Genomic DNA, 12649 nt, shown 5'->3' with positions numbered 1-12649 from the left:
TTGAGTTCTTTATATATTTTGGAAATCAGCCTTCTGTTGAATGTAGAGTTAGTGAAGATCTTTTCCCATTTTGTAGGCTTCCCAAAGGAAACACAATCGTACCAAAAAGATATTTGCTCAGCTATGTTCATAGCATCTTTATTTGTAATAGCCAGAACTTGGAAACAACCTAGCCCCTCTACCAAGGCAAGGATAAAGAAAATGTGGTGCACTTACACAATGGAGTATTACTCAGCAGCAAAAACAATTACATCATGAAATTTGCTGGCAAGTAGATGGAGAAGATCATTCTGAGTGAGGTAATATAGACTCAGAAAGAAAAACATGGTCTGTACTCACATATAAGTGGACATTAGCAGTTAAGTAAAGGATCATCATGCAACAATCCACAGACCCAGAAATGCTAAGTAACAAGGAACATTCAAGGGTGGAATCCATGGATCTCCCTGGGAAGGGGAAATAAAATAGATTTTGCGGGTGGATTGAGTTTGGGTATGGATGGGAATAGGAGGGATCAGACAAGTAGTAGTGGAGATGGAGAGACAGAGTATTGGTAGTGACAGCTATAATGGAGGATGGGGTCATTTGGAGTGTGATGGAGAAAGCTAGTACAGTGGGAACTTCCCGAAATCTACCACAGTGACCTTAGCAAAGTCTTCTAGTAATAGGTGATAAAGAGCAGAACTGGACATCTTCTATAACCAGGAAAGGTTCCCAGTAGTGTGACTGGGACATCAACTCAGCCACAAATTTTTCGACATACAATCTGTCCTGCCTGAAAGATGTGCTGGAGGAATGGTGGCACAGAACTTCTGGGAGTGACCAACCAATGACTGCTCCAGATGGGGGCCCATGCTGCAAGAGGGAGTACACACTGGATGGCCAGGAACCAGAGGCAGGTTAGACCAGAGGCCTAGGATAGAACCAAACAGGGCTCTGGGATAAAAAGAAAAGGTCAATGAAATGATTCCTAATGATATTCTACTATACTCACAGATCAGTGCCTAGCCTACTTGTCATCAGAGGGGCTGTCATCCAGCAACAGATAGGAGCAGATACAGATACCCACAGCCAAACACTTAGAGGACCCAGGTGAACACCATAGTAGAGGGTAGGAAGGATTGTAAGAACCAGAGTGGTTGAGTACACTTAGAGAGCTAGGCCCACAGAATCAACTAATCATGGTTCATAGGGGTTCACAGAGACTGAAGTGATAAACATGAACCCCGTATCAGTCAGAGCTATGTCCTATGCATATACCTTGTAGTTGTGTAGTTGGGTATTCTATTAGGACTCCTAAAAGTAGGAGTGGAGAGTGTCTCTGACTCATTTGCCTGCTTATGGGACCCCTTTTCTCCTACTGGGTTAACTCATCCATCCCTGAAAAGAGAGTCTGTGCCCAGTCCTATGTATGTGTTTTGTTAGGCCATGTTTGATGGATATCCCTGGGAGGTCTGCTCTTTCTTTTGGGGGGGGTAGAGAAGAGTGCATAAGGGTAAAGAGGAGGGAGGGGAGACTAGGATTAGTGGGGAAAAGAGGAAGTGAGCTCAGAATGTAATGCATGATAGAAGAATAATAGTTTAAAAAATAGCCTTGTTAACCACTGGACAGCATATCTGAAACAGATGTTGGGGAGACAAGAAAGATGGCACAGCCAGTAAAGTGCTTGCTGTAAAGTTCAAAAACAAACAAGAACAACATCATCAACAACAACAAAAAATAAGTATTCATTCCAGTCTGGCTTCTTTTCTTTAACACAGTGCTAGACAATTATTCTTTAATTTATACTACTATCTCCCCATGAATATTTATTTATCAATATTTAATTGATTTTATGAAACAGTGTAAATAATAGATTTCCATTTTTAAAATATACTGATTTTCTTGCCCATTTTAAAGGAAATTTTGCTATAGAAATTCAGCATTATTTGAATCAGTGATCTTGACTTTATATTCTTGTATGATCAAACATAAAGCTCAAAATCTTGAATTTAACTACTTATATACAGGAGATCCACCCTGAAACATCTGACTAAATAGATTTTTTAGGGAAGAATGGAGATTTTATAAAAACTCTCTTATCCTAGACCAGAAAGAAACTTGATGTAACACAATAATGCCATCTTATAGCTGTATAGCAATTTGAAGTCTAGAAACTGCTTGATTTATTTATTATCCTGTTAAAATTGTGCTATATTCAGAAGTTTCAATGAGTAAATTCATGAACATATGACAGATACATCACTGTCTTTAGAAATCATAAATGTTCAGCACTTGGGAGGCAGAGCCAGGCAGACCTCCATGAGTTCGAGGCCAGCCTGGGCTACAGAGAAAGTTCCAGGAAAGGCACCAAAACTACACAAAGAAACCCTGTCTTGAAAAACAAAAAACAAAAAACAAAACAAAAAAAACCAAATAATAAATGTTATATTAGAAAATAAAGACAATAATACAAATATCTAACATTTGATAGGCTCTTTTTCCTGGAGTCCAGCTCCGGATGAGGGCAGAGTCTGAAGAATGGTGGATGCATGAGTAGCGATGGAGGAATCAGACATGAGATAGCTACTTCTTAATTTCATTTTCAGAGAGATGGACAGAGAGGAACCATAGAAGAGTCATCCCCAGTGTTGGACGGGTCCCAGCAGAGGAAGTAAGAAATTGGTGGGGAAAGGAAGTGAGCCAGGCCATAGAGAATCTTGCAGTCTAATTGACTAGCAGCCAGAGTGCCTCTTTATGCAGAATTTAATAATACATTCATGATGTTCCAAAACATAGATCATATCATTTTTGGTTTTGGATAAGTGTTTCATTTCCTTTTGCTCATCTTTTAGTCATCATTAATAAACTGTGACAGAACAGAGTTATCATTTCCAATGATTTTCCCTCAAGTTTTGACATCATTAATAAACAGAGTTATCATTCTTACCCATTAACCCCATAACCCATTTTTGAAGAATCTAGGGGAAGGCTAGTAGCATTGGCTGCTTCAAGGACAGTAGACCAAAACAAAATATTCAAGCCACCCTGGGCATTTTGCCATGTCCCAAGCAGTGTATTATTAACTCTTATTGGCCAGAGTGACCAAGAAAAATCCCCAGGAAAAAGCTGCTGCAGTTATTATTCAAATTCTAGCACAATACAATGTTCACATTTATATCTTTATAGAATTTGTCTATATGTCTAATCTTGGCATTCTGTTGTTCCTTGGTCATATGACATCACAGTGGCTCTGCATGAGATAATTTTTCTGAGAGGGAGGTCCAGACAGCTCATTCTTTTATCATCTTTCCACTCCATACTTTGCTCATCAGTATGTCTCTTGCAGGGCAGAGGTATATGCCAAGTAATTGTCTGAGTATACAGTGGGTAGATGCTTGTAATCTGAATTGTGGTCAACTCCTCTAGCCCACCAAATCTTGTTGATCTTCTTAAGTTTACTTTGTTTTGAATATCTTGTTCCTGTGTAAGTACAGGACAGATGTTTCAAGAATGTTTCATAGCCTCATGAACAGACTTCTGGCTTATTTGTGTGTCACAACCTCCAAGGTATAAGAAAGACCTTCAAGTAGATAAGGGTATCTCCCTATAAGTGCGGAGAATAGTACGTTCAGAACTTCCTAGGGAAGCTTAGAAGCAGCATTCCTGGGAGAAGGCATAAATAATTCATAAGAATTTTTCCATCAATCTAATATCATCAAATTGCACAAATATTAAGTGCCCCATTTATGCAACAAGTGGAGATGAAAACCAAAGTTGTCATGGCAGCCATCATGAGGCTCAGCTTTGCTGGATCATTGTCAAACAGCTGTGCTGGCTTTATGATTTCTGCCATTCTATCCAGATAGGGCTGTGACACTTCTTAAATCATATTTTTAATTCTTGAGAATCCTATACATGTATACAATGAAATATGATCATATCTGTCCCCATTTTAACCCCTACTATTTTTGCAGCTACAAAATATTCCAGTTCCTAACTCTACGTGTTTTGTTTTTTGTTTTTTGTTTTTTTGTTTTGATAACTTAAGTCCAGTGAGTGCTGCCAATTTGCTCATGGGTATGAGACCTTCCACTAGTCGGCCAGTGTGAAGGTTTGCATAATGAATACTGTATCCCTAACACCAGCAGGCATTTTTTTTTAATTCGCATATTTTTTATAGGTCCTTTGACACATCTTGCTACAGGTTTTTGGCTGTAATAATATTCCATATAGATTCCATAACATAGACTTTAATTATGAACAAAATGTGGTTGATTAAACCCATAACATTAATGCCACTGCTGTACCTGTGGTTTGTGGTATTTTGCTAGTTCCATAATTACTGTAAGTCATTGTGTTCACAGGTGGGTAAGATTAGTGATTACTTTTCTTTACTGGTAGTGAGATTTTTCTTACAGTATATAACAACTAACACAAAGACACACAACTGGTCATGATGCAGAGAAGAAGACACTGTAGAGTTTTCAGCTCTAAATGTGTCATCTGAATCATACCACTCTTCCCAAGGCTAAGGGATCATCACAGAAGGTGAGCTAGAAAGACTGTAAGACTCAGAAATGATAGATTACTAAAAAGAACTATTTTCTGGATATAGCAGGAGAGTTGTATATGAACAAACATATTGTGACAATACTTACCAGGTCTGTACAAGCCCAAGCCTGACAAAATCCCAGCATAGAAGCCCTACACCAGAAGTATTTGGACAGCAGAAAAAAAAAAAATCGGTTTTCAAAGATAGCATAAACTTGGGCGGGTAATGGAATGGGGGTGGACCTTGGAGATGATGGAGAAGGATGTGAATATGATCAAAATACATTGCACGAAATTCTCAAAAATTACTTAAATATTATTTTAAAGAAACGAATCATGACAGAAGTACTTTCTTTTTAGTCATTCCTGAGTCAGAATAAGGTGGTTCAATTCCAGTTAGTGGAGAAATCACTCTTGCCCATAAGATAGCATATCTTATATTTATTTACCCTTATCTTACTGGCTGGGTATCAATTTTGTCTCCATATCTGTAATGATTTTCAAAGCAGAGACTAAGTCTAACTCATCTCTCTGTAGTAACTGGAGAAATACGGAAGTATAAAAATAAATTATGGGCTCAGCAGGTGCTTTCTGCCAATGCTGATAGCATAAATTCATTCCTGGGGAAACACATGATAGAAAGAGAAAACAACTTTCCAAATAGTCCTGTGAACTCTGCTTGTGTACTATGGAATATGAATGCTCCATCCCTGCATGTAACAAACGTAAACATAATAAAATAGCATAAATCAAACATGTCAGAGCCACAGGATCATTTTTGTCATTACAATACCCCTCTTTTAGCAAGCCCTTGTACATTTGTTCCTCTATCAGTGACTCCCCATGACAACAGAAAATATTCTGTTCCCATTTAATATTTAAGGAGTATAAAACTTAGGGACTTTGTTCTAGATAAAAGCCACGATTCCCAAGGAAGGTGAACTCCAGAGTTCCTGTTTATAAGCAATTACTTATAAATGTTTTATCTGAGATTTGACTAAAATTCATAGAAAATGATAGAGCTTCTAATTGTTGGAGGAGGCGAAGGAGAGTTTAGTGAGAATTCCCCTTTGGCCTCTGGACAAGAAAGAGTAAGACTATTGAGTTTAGAGACATAATTACTCACCAAAAAACCTAAAATATCTCAAATTTGTGTGAAATTTTAGCTACTTTCTCTATGGACTACCATTGGTTTTCCTTTTTCAATATTACATCTAGAGTCAAAGGTGAAGTGAAAAGAAAATAACCATTTTAGTCTGTTCAAGGTGAATATACTTCTCACAGATCATCAGATGGATGATTAAAGTGAAGAAGCTTCCTCATAAAGCAAAAATGCTACATTTGTCATGATGGTAGTTCCTAAAGAAGTACAGTAATCACTGAGTACTCAAGAAACTCCAAAAGTTCTTAGTATATGTGCACAGTCCAGAATGATGCAAGAAAATAATAGGAAGAGCACAAAATACAGTGGAACGAACACATTCCAAAAAAGTGATGAATCTGACCTCATTTTGAGAAGCCTGCAGTGACTCCACAGACAGCATGAAAGTATACTACAGTAACAATGCAAGGTGTCTTTCACAGTATGTATGTCAGATTGCTGATTTTCTTTTATTCATCAACAATAAAATTAGACATCATTGGTCTGGATGTTTTGTCATTTGTTGAGATAAATGTATTAATTCAACTAAAGAGAGATATTCGCACAAAACTAACATTTGCAAAAACAATAAATTAAAATTTTTATTACTACACAGTAAATTGTAGGGGAATGTCACATCAAAGAATATATTTTGGAAAAGCACAGGGACAAATAGCCAAATGAATGGAAGCACATGAATTATGAACCAAAGTGTGTGGAGCCCCCAGCTGGAGCAGGCCCTCTGGATAAGTGAGACAGTTGAATAGCTTGAACTGTTTGGGAGGCACCTAGGCTGTGGGACCCGAACTTATCCTTAGTGCATGAGCTGGCTGTTTGGAACCTTGGGCTTACACAGGGATGCTTTGCTCATCCTGGAAGGAGGTGACTGGACCTGCCTATACTGAATCCACCAGGTTTAAATGAATCCCCAGGGGAGTCTTGGCCCTGGAGGAGATGGGAATGGAGGGGAGGGGCTCAGGGGAAGGGGGGGGCGGGAAGGGCATGGGGGAGGAAAGGGGTACCCATGGCTGATGTGTAAAATTAAAACACAAATATAATAAAAAACAAAAAAGAATATATTTTGCATAAAGTAACAACCAAATTTGGAAGCACTTTAAGTATAAAATGATTTATGGATATAATATTATAGTTAGTGACACTCATACTCCAGTTTCAAGATATTATGATCCACTAACAATCTTGGATTTCAAGAGCCATAAAACATTTAAAGTGAATCATGATGAATATGATTGGTAAGATAGAGAGGAAACAAAACACTTTAGAAACTACAAAGCAGCTTCATCTTGCTAAAACACAATACAGAAGAGTTGTAGTATAGAAAACACGTGACAAATAGTATGGTTGCCATGTTTAGGTGAACAGAGGTCATGTGAAGACTGTTTATGCCAAATTAATGAGTCAGTGTTTTAGTCATAGAAAAATAATATTGTAGAACTAAAGTTATTATATTTTACAAAATAACAGTAGAAGAAAGATAATTCGGAATACAGTAAAGACAATCATTGGTGAAAACTGAAATTATTCTCTGAAATATTTATTTCAGAGTATAATGTAATAAACTAAAGCCTGAAGTATAAGGATGGCTATAAATAGACACATGAGAGATACAATATAATTTGAATTCTTTTTAGGCAAAAGAAGAAGTCTACATTTAAATTACAGAACTTAATTTGTTTTATGAGGTTAGAAAACTTGTATTCTAAATTTATAAAAAAAGAAATAATTTACCAATTGTGATATGAAGTTAATGCATATGAATGGCTCCAAAAATTAATTCAAAACTTAAATATTTAACTTAAGGTAAACACTAAAATTGATTTCAAATCAATTAAATACATTTTCCATATTAAAAATAGAGAAATATAGGGAAAGAGTCTATCAAATATATAAATATCAACTTCCAAATAGAAATAATAAATTAAAATGAAATGATTTTTGTTATATTAAAATACACTGCTCTAAGTACCATAACTCTTACAAATGTACAGGAGGCAGATAAAATTAAAGATATATATTTTACACTTTGTTTCAGCTTAATTAAATGAACAAAACAGCTTCCACATTATGTGCAGTTTTAGAGAATGATGTAATATACAAACATAATGTCTCAATAACTCAGTCCATTAGTAATAATGTGCTTGTATTTCATAGTAATATATATTTTTGTCTTTCTTCCCATGGAAACTATTTGAATGATTTTAGAGTTTCTTAAAAAGTGAGATATAACCTTTCCGGACAATTAAAATGCTACCTACCCTTGTCGTTCCTTGTACATGCTATTAACTTTTTCCCACTGGAAATCCAGCTGTGATACTGCTTCCTGTAGCTTCACCCTTTCCACAGAGGTGGCACTTTGCAAGGCTGCTGTCTTCTTTTTGTGAATAACATCAATATGAACTGAGATTTGTTTCAGATTGTCTTTTATATTCTGTAATAATGAAAAATATATATCATAAAAAATAAATCAGCTTTCTCTAGAAAGTAAAAAAGGAGAAATAGTCCTAGAAGAAATACTTTTGCAATTCTAAATCATTGACTTTACTCATATTAGTCTTTATTTCCTATAGTTGAATATGCCTAAATCAAATAAGTGAGTCATTGTCTTCATTCCAGTATAACTGATTTCACTCTGCAGCTTAAAATTGCCTTCATTTGGTTTAAGATTTTTTTTTTTTGATTTTCTATTTTCATGTCTACACATTCACTGTCTCCTCTCTGTATCCTTTTCTATGTCAATACTAGAGTGTACTTGTTGGTGTTATAATAGATTTCCATTTGTGCCCAAATGACTTTCCATTACTACTTATGACTTCCAATATCTTGTAAAAGATACTGATATTCAAACTCAGATTTTTATCCAAGGCATCTTCTCTGAAATCTAGACAGAACTTAATTTGTTGATAGTATGCTGCCTCAGTAACATTCCTTCTTGACAGGTCAGCTCTAGTTCCTGGGCATTTGATGCTGCCTTCCTGCCTCTGGAGGCTTCTTCACACATATGATTCATATACACTCATTAAAGCACACACATACACACATTAATTAATAACAAAATTGATTTTAAAATCAAAACTTTTAAAGCAGTTGTCCTGGCCAATCACTTGGCCAAGTGACTACTTCTCAGGAAGACAGATCCATTTTAAGCTATGCTAAAGAGATAGGAGAAATAATTATCTTTTTCAAGAGATAACATGGTTATCTTTCCTAGAATCTGTGCTCTTCATCACATCCACTTCAGATCCACTCTAAGGTTCAGTTGTGTCTGTCTACTTTTCTCAGTCCTGATTCAGAAAGGCACAACATTTCCTTTCGCTTCTCTTCTGTCTTTTTCTTTTGAATGCCGACCAGAGCCCAAGTATACTTACTCCAGTACTCTGGTCACTTTCACTCTTTCTCCAATGTTTTCTAGAAGTTTGGAGAAGGACTGATGTATCATTTGGTCATGAGGAATGTAAAATGTGGGTTGGTAGTCAAGTAGCAGAAGCAGGAAAGGCATTATAGCCCACATGTAACATTTAGAAAAAGAGGTAACAAGCAGAAGCAACTGATTTCATAAATGTGAAGAACTGTGGGAACATGGCCTATGGTAGAGAGCTTAGTGACATGTAATAATGGGCCTTGAATCTCAGACTGAAAATTGTTTAATTCAGTAGCTAAGAGTGAAATGTGACTTTGTAAATTATGAATTATGAAAATTAAGCTGTACAACCTGGTGAGAATATAGATCATGTAAATTATAAGCAAATGTTCTAGATGGAACTCTAAAATTAAAAAAGAAATCAACTTTTGTTTATAGTCTTGTATATCTGCTCAAAGATGTATAGAATATATTATGAGTGGTGATATGAGTTAGTTTCAAATTAGGGTTTTCTTAGTAATGATAAGCTATTCTCTTCAACTCCATATGTACCCTATGATGGGAAATATACTTATTTGTTCAACACCTCAACTGAACTCTGAGGTAAAAGGACATATCTGACACATTAGGTATGAGGGAAAGGAGGGTGTGATAACACAGAAATAGCCTGTGAATTTACTCATCTTTAAAAATTCACACCAAAACTCTCTTCCACCACTTTTACTTACAGAAATGGTAATCACAGAAATATGCTGTGTTTTAATTGCATAAGAGATGGTTACATGGCTAGAGGAAGATTTTAAGAGAACACATGCAAGGTAGCATGAGGATGGATCCCTTTAGTAGTAAAGCTGGAATAAAGAGATCAGTTTGCCCAAAGATTAGTTGAAGTAATATCTTGTAAAGGCACTGTCATTTTCTTTCAGTAATAATGGAATATTAGAGTTTGATTTATTTGTCACAAGGTGTGTATTTATTGACTAAAAGTTTATATTTTATAAAAACAAAGTTGACAATGTAACAGAAGATATAAAAAATGTTTTAAGAGGATAGAGTGGATTTGTTATCTGCTATTAACCCTAAAAAACACTATACCCAGTGTGTCTCTGGCAGTCTGTCTTTACCTTTGTTAGTTTCAATAGTACCACTATGTTTGTCGCTCTGAGCCTTCAGTGTGTTTAGGGATGTTGTAAAACATGACTACGTCATGTACCAGGAATTTACACCAACATGATTTTACTGGTGCTTCTGCTAATTTGCCTGACCTGAACAACGTGAATTTAATAGCACTTACCAAATGCAATTTCTGATTGTATAAGCCATTGATACCTTTTTCACTTGGCTATTGAGCCATCAACAAGCATCAAAAGTCTGGTAAGATTTCTATTATTTTTTAAAGAAAGTTGATACTTTGAATTCACGTTAGACAACTGATCACATTTGCCTATGTTTTGGTATCCCAAATGCTTAAAGTACATAGTTTTAAGCAGCTATAAAGGCTAAATTCAAATAAGAACAAAAGGATCTTACACCCCAACATACAATAATTATCTAGTTCTGGTTTACTGTGATGTAAGCTTGTATGTGTACTCCTAAAAACATGAGTGCATATGTGAAAGCAAGCACAACTACACACGATACATATATTATCTGCGGATTCGAGCTTGAAAAGTTTCTTGATATAGCCTAAATTTCAGTTTTCTGGAAAATAGTATGAATGCTTAGAAGCAAGTTGTGAATTATCCTAGTATTCAAAAACAGTAATACGTTCAAAATGAGAAAAGAAGAAGTTGGGGCAGGGGACATCACACTTCCTGGATATCTAGATAATCAGTTCTTCCTGCATTCCCAGAGAAGAGTGCAAAAATTAGCTCAAGTCCAGAGAAAACATGATGTCATCCCCTAGGCATGCCATACAAAAGAATAATAACAGCACCAAAGATAAATTTAACATTCTCCAGAGTTTACACTAAAATACAAGATCTCTTATAGTTTTGATAATTTTAGTAAGTCTAGAAATAAGTGATCTTTATAGTTTTTGACCCCAATCCCCCAAAATGAAACCATAGTATTTATAGTTACTATGGTGAAGGAAAAATCCCTTGGAAAATTTATGTTTTTGCTTCCCGAATAGTTTCTTACCTTATCTGAAATTATAATGTCAAAATAAAAAAGTACCCAGGTTTTTTCAACACCCTTTTTAATTTTGACAGGTACTGAAAAATTGACTCCCTCATTTCCAGATTATTATTGATGTATATTTTTAAGTCACTCTACTTGTAAGTGAAGATTGTAATAATAAAAAGGAAAAGGAAAATTAAATTTCTAGAAGTTACTTATTCCTGAATTAAATAATCCACATGTTTAATAATTAATATTGTGAAGTATTACACATTGTTTCAAGTCTGTTTCACAGTATTATACAAGTTCAATAATACTCCAATGAATATATTATGAAGATAGAAAAATATATAGTGAAATAAATTTCATAAATGGAAGACAAAATGCAGGTAATAAAGTAAAAAAATTGAATTTATGTGCCACTCTGCTGTGGTTATTGTATTTACTTGAAAAGTATATTTAGCAGATTCAATAATGGCATGGGCATAATAATATAGGCCTTGATTTTGAGGTATGTAATACTTTAAAAATGAGTCAGAAAAAATACATTTCAAAGAACTGTACACAGATATTATAAGACTGAAGTACATTGCTCATTCAAGCTTATGGAATATGCATCCTTATAGGCTAAAAAGGGAGATAAACAGAAGATTGCAGACACTATATCTAGTAACCTAAACAAGGAATTTATTTGCCAGCAAATCATGATAAAAACAAAGGTCTCCAGCAACTCTTCATTTAACCATTTTATGTTCTCTCTGATAATAGGTGGATATCTATAGTATTTCTGCCACTTAATGTATAGTAACACTAATTTTCTTGGTCTAAGAGTGTTTGACTATAGTGTCTGCTTCTTCCACACTGTATGGCAAAGTTATTCATATGAACGTCAGAGGATACTATGGAAACATAGCTAGCCAAAAGCAGGAGATAATAGTACCTGTTACATTAAACTTACTCTTGATTCTGATGAAAAAAAAAATCAACTTTAAAACGAATTGCCTGAATTTTTAAATGATTTTTTTCCTTAGCTACAGCATAGTTTTCTACCTGGAATATCATGAAATATCCTAGTATTTCTTACATTTTAAGTAATCTAATTTCTGTTTCCCCTTCCCTATAGTCACGAAAATAAATGGCCAGCTCCCTGATCCAAAATATGACATGTAGTTCAGCCAACAATGAACCTTCAGCACTCAATTAATAAAAGGTTATTGCCTAAAATTCATGGGCATTTTCATTCTTCGGTTTTCTATTATTAATTATACTGTAAAACATATTTATGAGGTATTTATTGTCATATGAAGATTTTAAAAGAGCCAACTGTATATAAAACATAAATCTAATTACTACAGTTTGCTTTTAATAGTAAATATTTACTTCTAAAGTTTTCAGTTCTTTTACCCAGAAAAAGGTATATTTTAAAAGGCAATGTAAAATTACAGGTATATGAAGACATACATTAAAATTTAAGC

General features: G+C 35.0%; 1 protein-coding gene across 4 annotated transcripts in view; it reads right to left on the bottom strand.

Annotated features, from left to right (window-relative positions):
• Dmd (dystrophin) overlaps positions 1-12649 on the bottom strand; it is a 1920150-nt gene that overhangs the window by 1145674 nt on the left and 761827 nt on the right. For all 4 annotated transcript variants that reach the window (XM_036174407.1, XM_036174408.1, XM_036174405.1 and 1 more), the window contains one exon: positions 7951-8123. In XM_036174407.1, the coding sequence (XP_036030300.1) occupies positions 7951-8123 (173 nt within the window). The remainder of the gene's footprint in view (positions 1-7950; positions 8124-12649) is intronic.

Source organism: Onychomys torridus, chromosome X (assembly GCF_903995425.1).
Source record: "Onychomys torridus chromosome X, mOncTor1.1, whole genome shotgun sequence".
Taxonomy (NCBI): domain Eukaryota; kingdom Metazoa; phylum Chordata; class Mammalia; order Rodentia; family Cricetidae; genus Onychomys; species Onychomys torridus.
Note: the sequence above shows the minus strand (reverse complement) of the source record. Positions and strands in the feature narration are given on the sequence as shown.